The sequence below is a fragment of the Lipophrys pholis genome, assembly GCF_963383615.2.
Source record: "Lipophrys pholis genome assembly, chromosome: 10".
Taxonomy (NCBI): domain Eukaryota; kingdom Metazoa; phylum Chordata; class Actinopteri; order Blenniiformes; family Blenniidae; genus Lipophrys; species Lipophrys pholis.
In genome coordinates, this window is record NC_137640.1 from 7273783 (window position 1) to 7296600 (window position 22818).

Sequence of the window (22818 nt, forward strand, 5' to 3'; positions counted from 1 at the left end):
AAAATGTAATATATGGCCTAACGTAGTGGCGTTACAGTAGCATGTAACTTTAGTTTGTGTTAGTCAACAAGGCTGAATTTATGGGCCTTAAATTACCTTTATTTTCTGCACATAAGAAGAAGAACGGGCTTTGGATCAAATGGGAAGCACATTTTGAAGTGAAAGAAAGAACTACGGCTTTAAAAAGGAGCCTTAAAATACTGTGAACTAGTCCTTTATGAGCAAAAGAGTATTTTCAAAAAAACAACATTGAAATGTGTAAAAATAAAGATGCAGACGAGCTTTGGGTACCAGCTGTTTATCTTCCATCTTTTTTTTTCTTCTTCTTCTCTTTTTTCCCCTCCGCTCCACCATGCCATCCTCAGCACTAACCATGTGTAACAGCTGATGCCGACAAACTTGACAGTGTGCAGCGAGTTGAAAATTATAACACATGGCCTGTGGGTTTGGAGACACGTCTTGTTCATGCCCCATTTTCTCATCCGTGTCTGTTCTACCTCTCATCTGGAGCCGTTGTGGTGTGGTAAGGAGGCTGACAACTTCAGAGACCAGAGGAAACACGTTCTCGCTTCTTTGCAGTGCAGGAGAAGAGAGAGAGCGAGAGAGAGAGAGCGAGAGAGAAAGGCCCCCAAAGTGATGCAGCAAGCATTTAATTCCCAGAAAATCACTTTTCGGTCCTGCTTCCTTTTCCATCTGGTCGTTTCTTATCCGTGTAAATGCTGTTTTTTTCCTCCCAACTATGTGTCACTTTTCATCTCTTCCCCGCTCGAGTGCCGATCTGTCATGTCTTCTTTTGCTCACTCTTCATCCTCTCTGGCCTCTTTACCGTCTTTCACTGTCGATTTTTAATTTAACAATGCACAGTTTTGCTCCTTCACTCATTTCCCCATCCTCCATGTGTCTTCATCCTTTCTTTTCCCCCTACAAAAGCTTAAAATTTATGTCATCTTTCCCTCCTATCTACCTCTCCCTCTTTCAACCTCAGCACTCCCTCTCCAGGTTTCTGAATATAACAAGAAATGTCACTGACGCAAGAGTGTTACCGTGAAAAAGGGTCATCAAGAGTTCATATGCGGTGCAGCTGTCAATCTCTCTCTTAATTTATCCTTAATTTTCAAATGTTTGATGGACTAAATCATAAAAAATAAGGGGGTCCCCTTAAAGATGTGTAACTCTGATTTCTTTTTTCCATTGTTTCACAATATTAGTTTCCATCTTCATTCTGAAGAACACATTTAAACTAACCAACATTCATTTTAAGGCCCGCTTCTCTTATTGGTAGATTATTGTTTTTTTACAACATTTTTTTTTTGCAATAAACGTTGCATTATTCAAAAGCCTGTTTATTCTCTTCCAGCTTATTCTCCAGATGACTCTTCCTTGGTTGATTGGGTAATTCAATTACTGAATAAATAAGAAATATTCACAATTTAACAATATATCTATTTAACCAATTCTCTCCTCCTACATCTTGAATCAGTGACCATACAAGTGTACTCCCTGAATCTCAAGGCAAGCAAAGAAATAATCTTCCGATCTCAAAATGTGAACTTATTGTGCCATGTATTTATTAAGTGTTTGTACTGGAAAACAACCTATTTGGCTTTTATTGTTTTGCTATCATAAAGAGATAAAAACGTGAGCACCAACAGCTGCCTGAGCAGTTTGACAGTTATCTTGTTTTAATGTCCCGATGTAGCAAAGGCTGTAGGACTTTAAAACCTAAAGCGAGGAGGGACAAAAAAAAAAAAAAAAAAAAAAAAAAAAAAAAAAAAGGATTTCAGTGAAATTACACATCATGTGGTGTGCAGTGAGCCAGTTTATCAGTTTTGCTTTGTGGTGCTATCAAAGATTTTTGTCGGCTTCCAAAGACAGTGTAAGTCTTAGCGCGGCTTTGTAAGCCATTGTTACTGCTGTTCTATTCTGCTGTCATTGTTCATCTGGGCTGTAAAGTGGTGTATTTTTCCCCCCCTTGTTTGCCAGTAAATCTTGATTGGTGCGAGAATGAGGATAGCTGGCAGGTTTACAGAGTGAGAGTGGAAGAGAGAATAGGAGAGAAACAGGCGGAGGGGAGGGACTGTGAGCGAACAGAGAGTGAAAGAAGCCTGTCAGAGAGCGAGGATGAGCCAAGAGAGGCAGGAGGAGACTGTCGTTTGGTAACTTTGACGCCACTGTTGGATGCTGGTCAGGGGGACCAACATGAAGCAGGGGGGATACCGTGTGTGTGATCACATGTCGGGGAAGTAGCAGAGGAGGAGGTTATGCAGTTGCGAGACAGATGCTCAGACGGAGAAGCAGAGGAGAAGAAAAGCCAGAGACGAGGGGAAGTGATGTGAGCCTTGCTTCTGTTCCACCTCCCTACTGCTTTACTAGCAGGCGGCGATGGCAGTGAAGCAATACACTCATTGAAGGAAACACACATTTTACACTTCACACCCATTCGCCATCCGACAGACATCACTATCTCTGAGCCTCACCTCGGTGGGAGAGGTTTCCGTTGCTCTCCCTCTGAATGCTGTTGGGGGCCACCGGGCCCAGCAAAGGTGTGTGTGTGGATGTGGACGTCTGTCTGGTGCTACTGCTGAAGGCGGTCGTCTCGGTGCTCGTGGCACCGGGTCTCTTGGGGGGTGTCGTACTCGTGGTGCTGCTTCTGGGCGTTTGAGAGGGTGCCGGTGTTGTGAGACGTCTGGGTGTGGGCCTCAGCGTGGTGGCTGGAGAGGTGGTGGTGCTCATTGTGGTGGTGGTGGTGGTGGTGGGGACGGTCGTGCTCGGTGTTGTAGTGCTGGTTGCAGTGGTTGTGGTGGTCGTTGTTGTTGTGGTGGTGGTGGTGGTGGTGGGGGCCACAGTGGTCGTTGTCCGGGCTCGAACTGCACAAGAGACAAAAAAAACAGAACAACTATTACCACCTTTTGACACAGTGCTTTCGCTTGTCACATTTCAGGTGCACACAATATGTGGCTTGTACTGCATTTTAAAAACAGATCATTCAATCTTTGTTAAAAGATCTGAGTTACCAGTAATACTAGAATACGATATATTGCAAGATTGCAATTCAAACTAAGTACTGCACTTAACTTGTTGGGTGTCTCATATAGCATATTTCTGTATCTGAATGCCCAGTGTTGGTATTCTTGGAATTGGGAAAATACTCAGTTTTGTATAAGTTAGGGTTAATAATGTGCATGTTGTTTCTATACATTTGTAGCTTTGACTTATGTACTTTTATCTTTCGGTATTTTCATGGTTCCACATGTTTGATTTCACATGGTTTCCACACCGGCAATCTCTGAAGCTAGTTGACCAGAGAAAGTATTTTCATTTTCATTTTTTAGACAGACCATCACATATCCTGGATATCAGAGAGCAAAGCATGCTTAAATACTGAGCCTTATATGTAACCTGAAACTGTATAGCAGCTCTGCATTATAGCCTGATATCCACTGGCTTTGTTGCTGAGGTTCCTTTAATGTCATGTAAGATTTACTCTGAACAAAGGAACTCTCGTCTTTAAGATCATTGATTTGAGGGGGATGAGTCCTTCACCTACAGAACAAACAGCCTCGAAACAAATGTATAGTCTCTATGCATGTTTATGTTTTTTGTGTTGTTTCATTATGCTGGGGAGCTTGGCTCAACAAAGTACAAAAGGCTTATGAGGGTGAAACACCTGTGTGATGGAAAAGCTTTGAGGATTTAGGATTTAAAATCACTGAAGTGAAAGTAGCTTTAAAAAAAAAAAAAAAAAAAAGCTTTGATGTGGATCGGTGTTAAATAAAACAAGCATCCAGCCATCCACCTTCCATACTCTATTTATCCAAGTTAAGGTCACAGGGGGGCTGCAACCAATTTCAGCAAACACTGGGAAAGGTGGAGGATCGACTCTGGACAGATTTCCGGTTTATCACATGGGCCGCAGAGAAATACTATCACTCGTGCACTCACATACAGAGTCACCAATCAAATAAGCGACGATCTGGAACGACGTGGACAGGTCCTAATAAAAGTGGTTCCAAACAAGGTATTTGATGCAAAAAGAGTTCTCAATAAAAGTCAAACCCACATCAATATCTGCAGGTACTTTTTCTTTGAAAGCACATATCTATAATTGCCCAAAACTTGTTGTCCATTGCTGAATATGAAAACAAAGTTGTTAGTAAAGACACACATGAGACAAACATGCTGAAGTGCCAAGCTCTATGCAAACACACTGCCTGTGGCTTACTTCACTTTACGAAACTGATTTTTCAAACCCTTATTCTGGTTTTGAAAGCTTTTCCAATCCACCATAGGGCAACAGGAAAGGTTTTTTTTTCTTGAGATGTCACCAGTCCATCATAATAGGGCTGGTTGCCACTCTGTCGTGCAACAACATCATTACAATGTGTAAGCTATATGAATGAATCTCATAGGAAAACCTGGCCGACATTCACAAAGTGATTCATCAAGGTGGCAAAACTGACATATTTCTCCCAAAGTGTGAGGGATAAAAAAAAAAGAGCCAGCCATAAGAAAGTATTGCAGATGGTGTTTTATTATTAGTAAGTGCTGAGCAGAAATATTTGTGATATATTATGAAGTCCAAACACTCGCTTCTTTGAACGGTGGCCTACATACATCATCATCCTCTTTTTATCCCCTCTCCCTGAGTCAGCTCGTTTTGCCTCACCTGCACAAATAAAAAAAAGTATGGGTCTAATAAGGATAACAACTCGACAAATGTACAAGGGGACAAGCTGAGCGACAAAAATAAAATGAAGGTATGTTGAGATCACAGGCAGATTCACTGACCCATTTCCCACCACTGAGCTAAAATTCTCTGAAGTAGTTTCGTTTTGAACCCATCACAATCAATACAATGAACTACATTTTCCCTTGTGGTACGTTGATGCAGGTAAACACAAAATTTTGATCAAAAGCTGAATTACTTAGGAGAGTTTTGCAAAACACACGATCAGGAATGACTGTAAATGTGATTTAAATGGACAGTTTTCCCCTTTGGGTTTATGTGTTTGTAATATATGTTGCAATCCTATAAAGCACAGTTGTGTACAGCAGATTATTGGGCATTGTATGGGAAGGGGGAAACACGATGTACACAATGCATGCAATACAACTGCTTTGCTTTTATTCAGAATCAATCTTTTCTTTTTGGTAGTGTACAGAGCTCCTGCTCGCTAATGTTTTTCATGCCTCTAACCCTTCTGTCTAGAAATAGTGAAATAAGTGCGATTTTTGTCAGTTGTAAGCCACTTTGAATGTGACTTGATTGTATTACTGGTCTGTAATATCCTACCTTTACACTGACTTTAAACTTTTCAAGTAGCTAAATTTCCTCCAACAACACCTCAGGCTCAAAATTATCAATGCACACTGAATTTAATGAGTGTCGATTGTTGAAGACAAATCAAAATCTAGTGGGTATATTATTCATTATGAACACCCTCAGGACTCCTGTCATTGAGCTCCATCAATAGTTTTCATCATTAAAACTTATGGCATTCAACTAAACTACTTATGATGTTAAACAATAAGGACTATTGCTTCAGTGTACATAAGGTGACAAAAACACCCAAAAGATACCCCCCCCCCCAAAAAAAAAAACCTATTTCTTTTGCGGTTTTACCTACAACAGAAATCACCAGTAACCTAGTAAACTGAATAATTTAAAGCTGAACATTTAACATTATAATTACAACCACATCTAATCACTGAATCAGTATGCTGCCTCTTGCAGCACATATAGATGAAATAATAGGTACCTAGTTAGAGGACGCAGCGGTCAAACTAATCACCGGAAAAAGAGAGATGGATCGTGACAACTGGCAATGGCAACTGGAGGAGAAGAATAGTTTCAACCCGTGTCTCCCATCTCTCATCATGGTGAACTGAGACCGTTGTCAAATAAAATGGATAAGCTGACGGCACTGGCCCCGAGTCAGAGGGAGTACAGGGAGTGTAGTTTAACGTGATTCATTGAGACATGGCTACATTTTGATATTCCCGACAGTTTCAGACATCAACGTGGACAGGGAGCAGGCTCACTGCGCCGGTCAATCCCTCGCATATTACTCCCAAAGAATGCTTTTAATGCCCGGACATTGAATTGCTCGCTGTAGGTCTCAGGTCATATTAATTGCCACATGAGATTTCCCACACTACCATCGTGGCTGTTTATGTTCCTCCCTCTGCTAACCCCACATCTGCCAGCAACACCATCCACTATCAACACCCGAGTGCCTTCATCATCACCTCGGGTGACTTCAATGACGTCACCATGGCCTCCACACTCACCGCCTTCACCCAGTGTGTGAGCTGCTCCACCACAGAGGAGAGAACCCAGGGCTTGCTGTATGTTAACATTAAGGAGGCATACAGTTTCCCCCGTGGCTCACAGAATGCATCACAGGATATATCACCTTCTGTGTGGATAATATCATCCCAACCAGGAGTATCAACAAGCCATAGATAACAAAGGACATCAAGGCCACCCTCAACGACGAGGCCTTCAAAGGCTGGTGACAAGGAGGAGGAGAAGCTGAAGATAAACATCAGAGAGGCTCAGGGGACCGTCTTCTCTCCTCTTCCCTTCACTTTCTTCACTTTCTTCAATTCTATTCTGCGGTGTTTATTATTTAACTTCTATGCTATTTATTCTGTGTTCCTTTCTATGTGGAGCTATGTTCCAAGAATTTCCTTCTGGGATTAATAACGTATTTCTATTCTATTATTCTATTCCATTCATTGCATTCATCACGGGGCTATTGAGGGGGTAATACTATATATTGTGGTATCAGATAAAGTAAATGGAAAATACTTCAAAAGTGCATTTTACCACTTTAGCAGTCACATCATGCTTCATATTATGCTCACAACAATCATTCACAGACTAACAGCGATGGCTGCCATGCAAGATGCTCTCACACTATTGGAAGAAAACTGGACGAGACGGACACATGCACAGTGCTCAGTGTGTCTGGTGTGACATGCTCTCTTGCCACTCTGAGTACAGCTCTTTTAACATTTCTTGAACTCACCACAGAGTTGGAGATTGTGATTTAGTGGTTCAGTGTGAGTGACCTACCTACAGCACAGCGCCTCATGTCAGGTCCAAGCTCCATGCCATCAGGGCAGGCGCAGGTGTACTTGGGGGAGTGGTCCGTGATCTGAGGGGCTTTTAGACAGAGGTATTCACAACCACCGTTGGGTAGACTGCCCAGGTTACAGGTGTCCGGACCTTGGAGAAACACAGAAAAGTAGTAAAAGATAAGTTAAAAATGGGAATTTTTTCAGTTAAGACAAAGCACAGTTATTAATCTCACATCAAAAGTTGTACTTTTTTTAAGCATTAGGAGATTCAAACAATCAAACCTTCACGAAGCATGTAGTCGCTATAAAGAACGAACCTGTTATGAAAACAGCAGGCCACTATCACTGGTCTCAATCAACTTTAGTTTATGCCTGAAGTATAAATGAAGCCTTTGCTTTGTGTAAATAGTTATACTGCTTAGTTCCTTATTATAAAAATAGATACTTGGACCTGTAATTCCTGTAATCTTATTCTCATGTACTTCTTTGGTTTAGGCATGCATGCCTAAACAGTGCATCCAAATAAAAATTTTTTACACATCAATCTTCAACCTCATAGACAAATATTTTTGCACTTGTCATGCAGGGAAGCAGCAGAATTAGGTCAGGTCACGGTTGATTCCGCTTCCAGACGTAGTTCTGTAGTTTTAGAGAGTGGCAAATTAGAGAAATCATCAGCCACCACGAGCAGGCGCAACATCACTCACATACATATCGTAAGATTTTAATAAGTTGGGAATACATTTTTTACTTCATGTACAGTTTCCCAGCATAAGGAATGTGTAATAAAACAGCTGTCTGGGTTAAATAATTTAAAGCTCTGTATGTCTTCTTTACTTGCCCCACAGATTAGAAATGAATGAAAATGCCTCTCTTTTGGGTTTAAAAAAAATAAAAAACAAAAAATAAAATCTTTGAAATGCTGTGACACAGTATAATAATAGATTTAATATTCTGCAACCCAGGAGGAACAGGGCTCTTGGTCACATGAGTGTCTTCAACACACACTGGAGCTGTTTTCTGTTGAGTGTGAAGCAGTTTGTATGCTGATCTGCACCTCCAACTCTAGTCTATTGTTAGCTCATGCACAGAGATTGCGGGATGTTGTTCTGGTATCTGATTATGACGCTCTCTGGTCACGTCCCATTAAAGGTGTACAAGAAACAGCCAACTGGGTCGAGGCCCTGAGGTCGATCCAATACCTGCTGGAGAGATCATATCTCTTGTTTGGCTTTGGAGTGGATTTGAGTCCTTTGAGAGATGTTGGTAGAAGATGTGGTGAAACTTGTTAATGGAGCGGTGAAAAAGATGGATGGAAGGACAACAAAATAAAGCTGTTTTAGAACGAGTGTCAGAAAAACAATTTCAACAAGAAGAGGTGCAGTTATAGGAAGCACCGATGACACTTTTTTTACGGGACAAGTACAACTATGAGTACTAACCTTTACCTGCTTGCTGATATTGAGTAGCGGTAGTAGTATTGATTAAATGCCATAAAGTCTTATTCACACTTCATATGCAAACATTATGCCAAGGCCATGCTTCACCACAAACAGACCTTTGCACAGCCTCTGCAAAGATGCTATATGCATTTCCAACAACCTTGAACGTGTTAAATTTTAACATCTGCTGTTACAAACAGCAACGACAGATGCTAAAGGAAGTCGTCGGTCAGCAGTTAACAGGGAAACTAGTTATTCCGAAACATCGGCTGACTCTGCTGGTCCAAATGTCCCTTGTGATTAAGTTGTTATTGTTGTACGAAGTAGCGTTGATCCCTCCTCTTGATATTTTGGCAGATTGGAGTTTACAGTCTGGATTCCGTTGGTCATTCTCATTAACAATAAAGACTCTTTCCGAATCGCAGACATCGTTCTTACGCTCTTGCGTACCCGCGGGCGACTTTGCTGACTTGTGACATCACAAAGGACTCACTAGGTGGTTTTGGGGATCTTTCGCCGAGAACTCTGTGCAGTATAGGACACGATACCTGATACTGGTATCAGTATAGCTCTACTATTATCTTCAGTGGATTCGTTTTCACAATGTTTGTGTGTCCAATGTGTGAGAAAAGGAAAAAAAGGACATCGACTTTCTAGATGGCCATGGTCAAAACAATTTTTTTTTTCTATAAAAAGAACTATTAAGATTGACGTCTCGCAAGGTGTCTTTGCTGGCATGTCTTACTTTTATCTGTATTTCTAAGAAAGAAAAAAAAATTATCACGTTTAATCCTGTCATATCTTTTTTAGGAGAACTCTTGATTTATTAATGAGAGAACACAATTAGCTCCCCGCTGGCACACAAACAAGGCTGCTTTGAGCACCGAGTGAAGAGAGAAAACAAAGCATGAAGAGGCCGACCCACACACAAACAAACTGCTGGCACACGTCGTCAAACACACACGACTACACACACACACACACACACACACACACACACACACACACACACACACACGCACGCGCGCGCGCACGCACGCACGCACGCACGCACGCACACATACACTCACACCTTGTGTTTGATGATAGAGAATTTGTTTGACATGGAGAACACAACTGTGAATCTAATGAAATACATCAGGTTTTTTTTTTATGTACCATGTCAAATAATTTGCAGATTATATATTATGCTTTATCTACAAATATTTCAACACTACACATTCAAACAGGATTTTAACTGTGTCTTCCTTTTCACTATTTTGTGGGTATTTCTAATACATGTGGGTGTGTTTATGGATCCTGGACATACACAGAAGTCACCATGGAAGTTGAAAATGGTCCCTTATCTATTAATGGATGAAAAGTAGACATGCTCATGCTAATTAGACACATTGCTCAGTTGCTGTAAAATGATTAGGTCCATTCCTCTGACTGTGGAACAGGAAGCACATGATTTGAGCCTCCTGCCCCCATCAAGTATGCAGAGAATGGATGGGTTTCCTCCTGATGATAACTTGCGATGTTTACTTGCTGCTCTCTGTCTCGGTCTCATACTTTTCTCTTTCACTATAATGTATCAGCAACCGAAACTTCTGAACCCACCACCCCTGAGCTTCAAAGAAACAATTGCAAAAAGTGTTTCTGCTTGGTACAACTTACTTTTTCTTTCCACTATGGCCTTCTATTTTGCTCATTTGGAACAGTTTGGTTATTCTCTGTAAAACTGAGATGACTGTAGTTACTGGTGATATATGAATAAAATTGAACAAAAATATGATTGTCTCCAAAGGTACATCTAAAAAAAGTTGTTTGTTTTGATTCAGTTTCACACGTTGGTTTACTCTAATTTTCTAAAGAGTAAAATATAGAAACACTTCTAACTAGACTTTTTGGAGTATTTTGGGTTGTTGGAGTTGTCAGGTATTTCTTTTTTCAATTTTTTTTTTTGTAGATGGTGTCAGAAATATTTGTAAAAAAATCATAAATTCAGCTTTTCTCTCTCTCATATGAATTATATAGATTTTAGCTATATTCTAATGTCACTACATGTAAATTGATAGCCGAGATTTTATTTCATTCACAATCTTTAAAATAAATAAAGACAATAGACAGACAAAAAAAATCCAAGTTACAATGAAAGGTAAACAACAAATTAAGTAGTCTCTGATAGTCTTCAAAGTGATCAATTCATGAACATTTCAGAACATTGCTCTGCAGAAATGTGTTTGTTTATTTTCCCGTAACATGGAACTCATTTTGCTCACCAACATTGAACAATGTTGGCTGCGACTCCAATGCTTCTCCTCTACTTTGTGTCTTACCTTTGGGCTGCCTCAGCTCATGAAACACCACCAGGTCCAGGGGGTTGTTGAGGTGCTCTGCTACCTTTGCCACATCGTGTCCAGTCAGTCTGTTGGCGCTGTATATGGCCTCGTCTTCCAAGTCTGTCCAATATACTCGGTCCTGGATTAAAACGAAAAGACAGATTTACATACGTCACACTTAGCTCAAACAAATTTCAATAAACTAAATGGACTGTTTTGCAAATATGTTATACATGTTATACCAAAACACACCTTTGATTTTCCAGATTATGCACCATCCCTCAATCCATGTGCTCCAATACATTGGCACCTCACCCTTTAGTCCAGTTTAGTCTACTAAAGTAGACCCACTGTTTCTGCTACCCCGATTAAAACTTTCATTCCCACACGTCCAGTGATGTGTTTGTTGCAATTCAGATTTATTTCCGTGCTACACAGCAACCATTTCCCAAGTGAACATTTAATATCATCTGCATACCACTGCATTCATTTATTTTGCATAAGTGGAATATTATTTAAATGTAGGGAGTACGGCATTCGTTAAGGACAGGCCCACTGGGAGTTAGCGTTTATGATAAAAACAAAAACAGATAAGGCACTTAGTTGCAGCAGAATGAATGCACAAGCTTCGTGTCTCACCGCGCAAAACTGGTGATAAGACACTGCATCAGAGGGTAAAACTATTTAGGTGAAATATTAAAGAAAATGTTTCCGCTTAATCCATTGTCGTCAAAAGCATCAATGTTGCTTTAGAATACCGATTGACGTATTATGAGACATACAGAAAGAAGTATTTACAGGCAGAAGTAGAAATTGCATTGATGAAAACAAACATTTCTCTGGTGAAATAACAAAACCTTAGAAATCTGTTCTGCCATAGATCAATTAAAGACCATTAAAAACAACAACAATGAAAAAGGCATGTTTCAAACCATATTGGTATTCTTGTATTCTAACCAGACCTCCTAATCATACAATCTGTTTTAATTTCAATGAAACACAAAATCCCTGACATCTTTTGAAGGTAGTTTATGTCTTAGTCAAACTACATCTTCTTCTCACTGTACAGTGAGTAAAAAAGACAGGGAAGTGTTTACCAGAACAAAAGCAGCATTTACAGTGAAAACACAGCTTTAGCAGTGCGGAGAAGACATCCTCTTGAGAAAAACATCAGCCCGAGTTGTTTGTTGTAAAAGCTTCTGTTCTTCAGCTTATTCTCAGAAGCAAAGCAGGAAATGATGATTCTTTTGTTCCCGGGTTCATTGTGTTTGTATCTTGAGATATAACCCTAAGTAAGAACTTTTAACAACCTATAATCATTTGCGGACATTAAGTTGCAGGCATAAAAATGTGTTGTACCTGTAAAAATCTGAATAGAACCATAGCATCAAGGACATTTAAATAGCATTACTGCTTTTTGTGTCAGAAGAGTCGTGTATGTAAACCATGAGACCATCTGAAAAATGCTTCTTATTCTGAAAAGCCAGACATTTGATTTAGTTTTGCCCCTGAAAGTTTCCGCTTCTATTAAAGACCCACGTTTACAGGGTGCTTGATCAAAGCAGAACCATGTGCTGCGGAGAAGACTATCACAGTGGATGCATCGAAATATTCAAGCTTCACAAGGACAGACCGGCTGGAGCGCACACAGAACTCACACGAACACAGATATGTCTGGGCAATGAGCTGCAAGTGTCACATTCAGTGTCAAACCTCTAAGCTGCTTCAACTCCTGAGAGCCATGTCTTCGCTCACCGTCGCTCTATAACTACATCACTACAGCTTCTGCTAGGCTAAGCTTTATGGAGACGTTGAAGAATCCCAGAAGGACTTCATGGTCCACAAAGCAACAATAATATCTTTCTTCACCAGGGCATTACTAAGCTTGCGTTTTTGGCTGACTCACCTGGCCACAAGCTTGGAGAAAATATTTTAAGAACTATCTAGAGAAAGATGTGAGAAGCCACAAACTACACAGATGTACTGAGGACTGCTTTCGAATCAACCTGTATTTCTATAAGATGGCCAAATGAGGCTCAACCAGGGAAATATGCATGTCTAGAGGTAACATGAAGGCGGCTGGACTTGCTTGAAGCTTTTAAGATGTTTCACCTGTCTCATGAAAGGCTTCTTGAACCTAAGAAAAATGTCGGTAGAGCAGAAGAAGAGCTCTAAAATAGCTGAATTACTGTTATGGGACTTCAATATAATAAACAACTACGGATGGGTCTTTATCAATATTGGTTAATTATTTCCCCGCAATTTAAATAAAATAACTTACTTAACAACACTATATTTTCAAACCTGGGACATAGAATTTCTGAGTGAACTTGAGAAATTCTCTTTCAGTGGATACGAGCATGGCTTTGTCCAAAACATGCAACAAAGACTTCACATATTACCAAGGCAAGTCCTCAAGGTTAAACATGTAGCCTCAAGCACAAACACCACAGCTAATGTCAAGATAATCCTTAGTGTTACATTTAAACACACAGCAGTCAACAATAAAGTTAAAGAATGAACCTGATTTTGTTGTGTAAACATTAAGATTCTTTATGGATTGATTTTTCCATGGAAACGGGCTTAAATTGAAAATCGTTGCTTCTAGTATAAAGAAAACAAGAGTCCTACCATTAATGTTGATCTACGTAACCGAGCGTCACAAAGAAAAACGGTACTTTTTAGATCTTTAACGTTTATGTAATAGGAGTACTTTTGAAACAATTCTAAGAATCGTCACAGTATTTGAAGGCCCTCGATTTGTAGTTTTGATGAGTTGTCAGTCACAGTGTTCAGAATTACGATTGCTTTAATTTATGTGTAATAAGTAAAAGTCTCACAGTTATTAGTCATTACAAAATAAAATCACTAGAAAAAAACTAAGCTTTCTTTGCTGTACTCACCTGAGAAAAAACAAAAAAAACAAAACATTAAAAGCTTGAAGCTGTATATTTTACCTTCGGTAAATTTCTCAATTTCCCTTCTGCTCATGTAACAAATCTCCTTCATGATCCGACAGGATAACAGCATACGGATTACAAGTGGTCATGGCACATGGTTGCCATGGTTTCCACAATCTGTGTCATAAATGCAAGTATGCATCAATAAAGGAAAAACATTGACAGGGAGCCAAAACCCAGATGCTGGGATCACAAGAAGGTTAAAAAGATAAGATTGAGAGAAGATAAGATTCTTTTAAGGTAAAGACCTTCTGAGGTTCCCAGCACACGTTTGTACATTGTGTGTTTGTATGTAGGCATGGTTCAGGCAGAGCAGACATTCTTGCTTTTCATTTGTGCAGGATTATCAATGGACTTGACCTTTCTTAAACCATCCATCTTCACATCTTTCCACTTCTCCCCCTCACTGGGATTCAGATAACCTTTACTGGTATCACAGTAGAGCTAAAATAAATATCAACCATGCTGATAACACAGCTTTTCTCTGTCTCTCTTTGGGTGTCGTTCTTCATCTACCTGCTTTTCTCCACTGTCAGTTCCTGCATATGTCTCTTTTCATGACCTTGAAGGCTTTAAACAGAGGAGGGTGGATCTTTTCCTCGTACGATCAAGGTGAATTTTTTATGTGTCGAAGGATAGGCCAGAAGTGAGCCGTCAAAACACAGACGGGCTGGAGAACACAAGGCTTTGCATCACATCAATCGGAGCTGTGTCTGTCGGGGGGGGGGGGGGGGGGGAGAGCACATCTGAATGGATATGGAGTCATTTGGGGGTCAAGGGGAAAACAGCCATTGATGATTTTGTCATGATTCGGTCCCACAAGAACAAATGTTGGGGCTGTCTGACTGACACATCTGTCCATTAAGCTTTAGATGCCTCCTGTGTACTGAGATGCGGTGCCAGAAAACTACAAATGAAGGCTCAAACAAAGACACCTCACTCATCTTTAGAAGCCTTTGTTTTTTGGCAGGCTTGATTTGTATTCTTTGTTAAAGCCACTCATTTTCTGAACAATATAATGTGCTTTTTTTGTGCCGTGTCACTGTCGGAAATGGATGATGCTACAAAGTATGAGGACAAGTGATGGAGATTTTTTAATTTTTTTAAAAATCAGATCCGTCTTTTTTTTAATCATATTTCTAATAGAAAGATTTTCTTAGTTGAATAAAGTGATTTTTTTCATGTTATTTCGAAAGCTTGTTTCATCATTTGTTATGTTTTTCCTAATGTTTTCCATCAACTTGTCAGATAAAAAAATAAAAAATCTATTCAGATCAGAATTGTTTAGTTAACCCAGGCTTTAACAAAATATGTGATATTCTTTTAGTGCCTATCACAGTAGCAAGAGGTTTCAAAGTGGTTTCCACAGTCCAAAACTGGACAAGTGTAGAGAAATTCCAAAGGTGAGACCCGGAGCCTTTCTGTGTGGAGTTTCAATGTTCTCCCCATGTGTGCGTGTGCTTCCTCCGGGTACTCCGGCTTCCTCCCACGGTGCAAAATCTGCATGTGAGGTTAATTGGTGACCCTAAGTTTCCCCTATGTGTGAATAGTAAGCTGGGATCGGCTCCAGCAACCCGTGATGCTGCACAGGATAAGCGGTGTAGAGGAAGGATTGAACTTGGTATTCCACACCTACCCAGATGAAAAACAGCCACCTATGCCAACTCCAATAAACATCCAGTGGATTTATCTCCCAATATTTAAAGATATTCTATGCCTCTATCAATACGTCAAGCTTTTTTTTGGTTTTTTCCAGAAGAAATCCTTGAATTATTTTCAGAGCAGTCATATCAGTATGCTATACAGTGTGACCCCCCCCAATAAACACCTAAACTACAGAAATGGAGCAATTCCTGAGTGCAGTGGTCTACATCTCACAGAAAGAATTACCAGGCACAAGCATGCTTTGGCATAAAGCCAGCACGGTGTACCAGGTAGCTGACACCATGAATCTGAATATATGAGAAGCCATCAAGAACGCCCTGCATTTCAATAACAATGAAGAAGAACACAGATCATCCAGATCCACTGCACAAGAGTGGGCCACAGACGGTCCCACTTAAGGGAAGGAACAAGTTAAGCAACACCTTCAAGCTGAACCAAATGAATGCGCTTAGAAAATACTTGTCTTGTCCAGTTCTGAAGGTATTCAACACAACTTTGGGATATATACCACCAGAGACTTTTATTTCCGATTTGAGAACATTTCAGAACATGTTGAGATTTTTGTTGGCATCACACTGCAAAAGAAATACTGTTTAGGAAGATTACACCAACATGGATGTGTACAGATATTTCTGGTGTTTTTTTTTTCTTCTTCTATCGTTAATGTCTTTGTGAAACTAACTATTTTGTTCTTTACCAATTTTGAGAACTGGTCAGAGAAAACATTATTTGTTGTGGACCTTGTCTGGTTTATCCTGTTTTTTTTAAATGTTGATTGAGAAACATTGAGATTGTATTAGACTGTATTCAGACATGCCATTGTTCGTTATCCTCCTCCCTTGTTTTGTTCAAGCTAACAATTCTTCGTCCTACACCGTTCACCACTTCTCTTTTAATTGACCTTGTGCTCATGCTGCAGTTTCAGTAACAGTTAAAGCCACCCTGCAGCATTTGAGTTTGTGGCAACAGGCCAAACACTTATCGTAAAGCCATTATATGCTCCCTTCCTTACCATACTGACTTCCAGGGTCTACTTTTTTTTTTTCCGATCACCCTCCCTTTTCCTCTTCACAATCCCATTTCATCTCCTCTCCCATTCCCTCAAGTCAAACAAAAGAGGATAAAAAGTAATGCATTGACACTAAAGCAGGAGAAAGAGAAAACATTACTCTCTCTGCATGGCTCTGCGATCTACATCTCCTCAGGGCTCGGTGTGCAGGCAGGGGGTGAATACTGACGGAAAGGGTTTGCATGTGTGTGTGAGTGTCTTTATGCGTGTGTGGCGGTGTGTTCAGACATTGATATAGGAGGTCCCACAGTGTTAAGACCTGGTAGCAGGGTGAAGTGTGGAGATGTTGTGCTCATGCGTAATGACTTGTAACATTCACTGTGCATCATTCAAGAGTATGAAAGGCTACAATAAGGGACCAACAACTCGTTGAAATTCACAGTTGTGACAACCCATATCTCGCAAATTCAAAGAAGCTACAGTGTAGACATGCATGTACAGAGAAGGAATGTTTATAAGAGGCTATATCATGTTTGTCTGTGATAAAATGTGACAGGATGTGAGAGGATTTTCAGAGCTGCCACATTTTTATATCTAAAATATCTGTTGATTGTTGACACTGACTCTAATCGGACCTTATATGTTTGTTTCTGTAGTATTCTTCCAAAAACTATGTAAAAATGTCAGTCAAGTACATGATTGGTTGTATCAATCACATCATTGATTTAAAACAATATTTATTAGTACGTTGTTTTTTACAGGTTCAACTGTAAATCCCATTGCTTGGTCCAAAGTCCAACATGTTTTTTTGGTAGCAGATTTAATCCTCCTGGACACAGACGCCAACATTTTTCACATGCAGCTTCTGCTTGCCAGAGGGTATTTTTTTTGGTGGCTTTGATATCTTGTTCAAAATACTCAAAACGACCGAATTCAAGACAGGGGTCAGATCATTTTTCACCAACAATGCGCACATACTTGTATTGTTGTAGTGGAGCTGTGGCGCATTAGCTGAGCTCTCAGCACACTGGTCAATCAAACTGAAGTTAAATCAGGGAGGAGGAGACTATAATTTGGATGTCAATATTTCTTGAAAGAAGAAATTTATCAACTGAATAAGAACTAGTGACAACAAGAAGGAGCAGTAAGAAAGTGGCTGAGATGAACTACCGACGACACACAAACGTAGACAGATGTTATCAAATCAGACATCTTTCAAATTGATGCCAAGAGGAGTTTAGTGCAATAGCAAGGAGATATAGTGTTTCTCAAGTAAATAAATACAGAATTGGACCTTAAAGACAAAGGTTGTGGTGCTACAGTGACATATTACTTCACCACACATTATTCATATAATACATTATTATTAACTCTGCACTGACTTTCTGAATCAGGCCATTCCCACCTGCATGTTTTAAAGTCTGTGCTGTGCAGTTGAATATGCCAGACTCCTCCAACTGATCCTTTTCTACAACTACAAAAACACAAAGTCACACACATATATATGTCTCTGCTCTTAATAGAATATCGCATTAATGGTGAAGTACAGCATAAAACCTTAATTATTGCTGGTGTGTCTCATCTTACACATTTCACCCTCAGCTACAAATGTGTGTGGCCTTCTGTTTTCTAGATGACCATTGCTCAATTCTTGTATCATTAAAATCTCCACATAATTGCAATCGTTACTTAATTGTTCGGACATTTTCTTAGTGGGGAGCCAAAATTAATTACGAGACCATAAAGGTGTATTATTTTGATATCTTGAGCCAGGCATCTCTGAGCTCAGTCTCTTCCTTCCATGGGGCTGCAGGGAACAGAGCAAACTCCTGCACCACTAAAAGATGTTTAATTTGGCCTGTATCATAACCAGAAAAGAACAAAGACGAGAAGGGCAGAGGGCGATTAATCTCCAAGGGTTGAACTTTCACTGCTGCCTGAAACACTGGTCAGTCTCTCAGCTACACACATATGAAACGCACGCACACACTCACACTCGCAGCTGGGTATGATGGATGTCCCTTCCTTCCTTTGTTTCTCATCACCACAGTGTGTGCAGCCAAGAGAGGGGCCAAAGAAGTACTTCTCAATGATCACATTTCACCTCCTGCTTTCTCCACCTCCGGCCTCGCTTGGCTCCCCTCTGGTTCTGTTTTCCACCTTCTAAGCCTTCTTCACTTGATCGGGCTCTAACAGACTGACTCAGTCCCCACCTCAATAAATTCACCCAAATTAGTTTTATCGATTGCTGTACTCTACTCCGACTCGATGATTCTTTCTCTAGGTTTATCCTGCTACTTAACTTTTGAAACATCTCAATTTCTCTTCAGTCAATCTCACAGTCAGCTGAAGTTCTTTCAATGACTCATCTTTTCCTCAACTTCTTGAACCATTCCATTTTCTTATTCCCATGCATGCACATTGTAGTATTTTCTTTTTGCAGCGACAACCATCAAGAAGCATCGGGTATCAGGAACTTTCTTCTGTTTCATTTCATTTAGACCACAGTCACTGTGGCGCTGGAGACTATCACAGATTACATGGGGAAAGAAACAGGGTACTTTCTGGACAGACCGCCAGTCGAACAGAGAGAAACTGAAAATAAACAAAAAAACATGCACATACACATATGCAAACACAGCCAAATGGGAAATAGGAACCTTTTTTACCTGCAGTGTGACAATGCTAAACACGGAATCGTTAGACTTTCTATAGCCAACCCTATCATATGGAATAGCATGAACACTGATGACATACAGTATCTCTTGACAACCACTGACAGTCAGACTGCCAAGACTCTATCATCCAGACTGAGAAGAGACGGGAAACTACAAGCACTGAACACAAAAAACACTTTGATTTGAATCTTACATACTGTGCCTTTCCAGCTCTGTTAGATTTGTATTACCTGTTGAGATTGATGCCCGGAAAATGTATGCTTTTTAATTTGGCCTCATTTTCACGTTTTTATGATACTTTCTCAGTACACCTCGGAAAGCCATATTAAATGAGCTAATTTGAAAAAGTGCTTTACCTATCTTAATCAAGCATGAAACGCCACATTTGAAATTACAACGTCCTGGATAATAACTTTATCCAATGCTTCCTGTTTGTGACAAACCAAGACAAATTAAGTTGAAAGTTCAGCGAGTTATGATTTTTTTTAACTGTGTGAAGACTTTTTTCTCCAGCAGCACTGACTCAACCGGAGGCGAAGCGGGTCCTCATCTAATATAATAGCAGTGCTGATACATCAGCGTAAATAGGCAGCAGCAGTCAGCAGTCTACATAAATGTCTATCACAGCAGACACTGGGTTGCATTTAAGATGTGATTAATTGCAATTTATTACAAAGTCGCTCATGAAATAGGCTTTTTTTTTAATCACCATGTCCCACCACAAATTAGTATTCTATTTATTCAGTCTTGTACTCTAACAATTTCCATGCCAGGTAGCTATAAACAAGGATTATCATTAAAGTGCACACAAATAGGTTAGGTCAACAGCATTGAATCAGGGACATTTACCTAACAAGTGACAGAGCTAATCACTACTCCACAATGACCTCTTTCATCAGGCGGTTGCTTGCGCTAATTGTTTAATTATCTTAGTTAGGGAGGCAACCAATCACCAATCACAAAATCATTTGCTGCTATCACAACAACAGGCATCATGCCGAACACACAATCAGTTAGTCACCTCAACTTCTAGTTGAGTAATGATGCAAGTCCAGAGATACACAATCACCAAGTGGACTTCAAACCTGCGAGGTTGAGTTCAGTAAGCATGGATGTATTTTCACTACTGGACTAAGTGACCACAGAATTGTTAAAAAATACCTTTTACTGTTTGTTTCGTCTCACAAACACACAAAGGAAATCCCTGCCAACCCCAAGAATAAAAACAGTTTGTGAATTATACACTATCTGAGTTGTACCTCAAATATAGAGAGGGCGAAGGGGTGTCCCAGGTGGTGATGAGAGGACAGCAGCACTTTGCGGTTGTCTCCATTCAGATCCACACTGGAGAGCAGGTGCAACTTTGAGTCCACCCAGTAGAGACGTCGGTTGGACAAATCTGAGGAGATGTGGGGAAGAACAAAAAAGATGAAGAAAGAAATGAGAGCAAAATAAAGAGAGAGAGGTCACTTGGCGAGAAAAGGCCTCGGGTGAAAGGTGTATGAATGCAATGGCCCGGCAGCTACACCATCAATCTTCTTTGACATGACGGGCGGAGGCCCTGCACTGAGAAAAACACAGATGTGATTGTAATATTGCCGCTTGACTTCGTTGCAGAGGAAAATATACGTGCCCTTGAGCAAATTCATTAGTCTTACTGAACCTGCCTTTGAAAAAACATGCTGTTTTACAGTTTATGTATTGGTCCAAGATACTGTTTGGTTTAGGCCTCCATCATTCATTTTCCCTTGCTTTGGGGCGTAAAGGCGTGTTGTGGTTAGTTTGAAAGCTTAACTATTGCAGTGAAAGTGACAGCAAAGGGCATAATCCCAGTGTGGCATTGCCTTTGCAAAGTTTAGTAAGAATTGTGCAAATAAGAAAAGAGGCAAACATTTTCAGACATGTTTTGCTAGAATTTTTTAAATTCCTGAGATAATTTTTTTTCTCCAAAGAAATATGTCTATTAAAAGGAGGCCTAAAACATAACTGCATTCATTTTACTTTTAAATTCAATTAAAAAAATCAGCCTTTCATGGTGAACTTTTTTTTATTTGCTATACCGAGCAGACAAGCATGTTCTCTCCCTGTTATACATTCCACTTTGATAAATTGAGGTTTTCATTTCAGCTTGTATAACAGCCAAATCACAAAAGTCTTCAATCAAGCATACATTTGACCACATGCTTAACAATGTTTGTAGAGTAGTATAAAAAAAGAACAGAATTAATAATATTATGCCAAAGAGAAATGGAAAAGCCAAACAGTCATTTTCACTCATCGTTCTTGACACAGGCAATCACTTGCTCTGTATGAAATCAATGACCAAGGAGGAAAATAATCCACCTATTCTCCCACGGCACTGCCAAACAAGTCTGTCCAACTCTCTCATTCGCCTTATTCTAAAAAATAATTTGTTTTCATACAGATGCAGCGACACCTCAATTCCACAGAGTGTGGCGACTGTGTGCTTCCATTTCTCCTCAGGCAAGGGCAGCCGAGAGAAATTGGCTGGTGCTGCTGTGGGAGTTGAAAGGGATGATGGGAGGTATCGACAGCACAGAGCGTCTGGCTTATTAATTCGGAGGTTCATACTCGCCTGGCTTGATTGATGAGAGCCAGACACAAACTGAGCTGTAACAATAAGAGCTACTTGGGGTGCAGCACCCAGGGATTTTTCTTTTCTCAATTCTTGCTGTTTGTCTCTTTGTTTCCCTCCATCAACTTTTTTTTTCCTTCTCTGTGTCGGTTTACTCAAGCCACTTTTTTCTTTCTCTCAACAGAGATGTTTGCAATGTAACTTTGTTATTAAAATTGCCTTGAGAGCTCATAGATTTTTATTTTTTTTCTGTCGGTGTATCATCTTAGACTTTGATCTACCTTCTTCAATGAGCATGGCAGATACATGTTTTTCTTACCAAGGGTGATTCCGTTGGGCCATTCGATGTGCTCGGATACCAGAACTTGTCGGTCCACTCCGTTTGTACCGGCCTTCTCGATTTTGGCCTGATCGCCCCAGTCTGACCAATATATGAAACTACAAGACGATACACAAATGAATTAGATCAGACCACAGTGTTTTCAACGCTGGAAATGAAGGGATCCCCTGGAGGAGGTAAGAAATATTTATCAAGTGGACTCTTCAATAGTTCAGTGGCTCCTAACCTGAGGAAAGGTACACCAATGGTTGAGACATCAAAGATCACAGGGGTGCCCTGAGGCTTTGCCTGTCTTGACACTCACAAAATTAGAATTGCAGTTGTCAAAGAAAATCATAAAAGACACTTATAATAATCTCAAACACACCCGGGAAACTCTTGATAGCTTATATTTAGGAAAGCTTGTGGGAGGTGTTTGTAGTGTTTAGCTTCACTGCCCTGTTTTGGCAAATTAGAAAAGGGAGGGAAGCACAGAAGTCTTTTCTACAGGTAATTTGCGGAGGATACGAGAGCAAAAAGTTTGTAATCTTTAGCGTCTCAGGAGTGGCTCACACTAGCTTTCACAAAATTACTTATAAATTAGCCATTATTCCTCTCTATTTTTAAAGTTTAGAAGTTGTACGTATGACCGTCTCAGTGTGTCTGCACGTCTTGGTTGGTCCGTTTGTTCAGCTCTGTTTGGTGTCCCCATATCCAGTTACCTCTCTACCTATCAGCT

At 40.1% G+C, this 22818-nt stretch overlaps 1 protein-coding gene across 1 annotated transcript in view; it reads right to left on the reverse strand.

Moving 5' to 3' along the window:
* lrp8 (low density lipoprotein receptor-related protein 8, apolipoprotein e receptor) overlaps positions 1–22818 on the reverse strand; it is a gene marked incomplete at its 3' end in the record, with an annotated part of 184217 nt that overhangs the window by 5153 nt on the left and 156246 nt on the right. Inside the window, exons 13-17 of the mRNA XM_080472772.1 lie at positions 22080–22198; positions 20424–20563; positions 10850–10991; positions 7082–7234; positions 2478–2867 (exon numbers count right to left, since the gene is read on the reverse strand). Of these exons, the coding sequence (XP_080328898.1) occupies positions 2478–2867; positions 7082–7234; positions 10850–10991; positions 20424–20563; positions 22080–22198 (944 nt within the window). The remainder of the gene's footprint in view (positions 1–2477; positions 2868–7081; positions 7235–10849; positions 10992–20423; positions 20564–22079; positions 22199–22818) is intronic.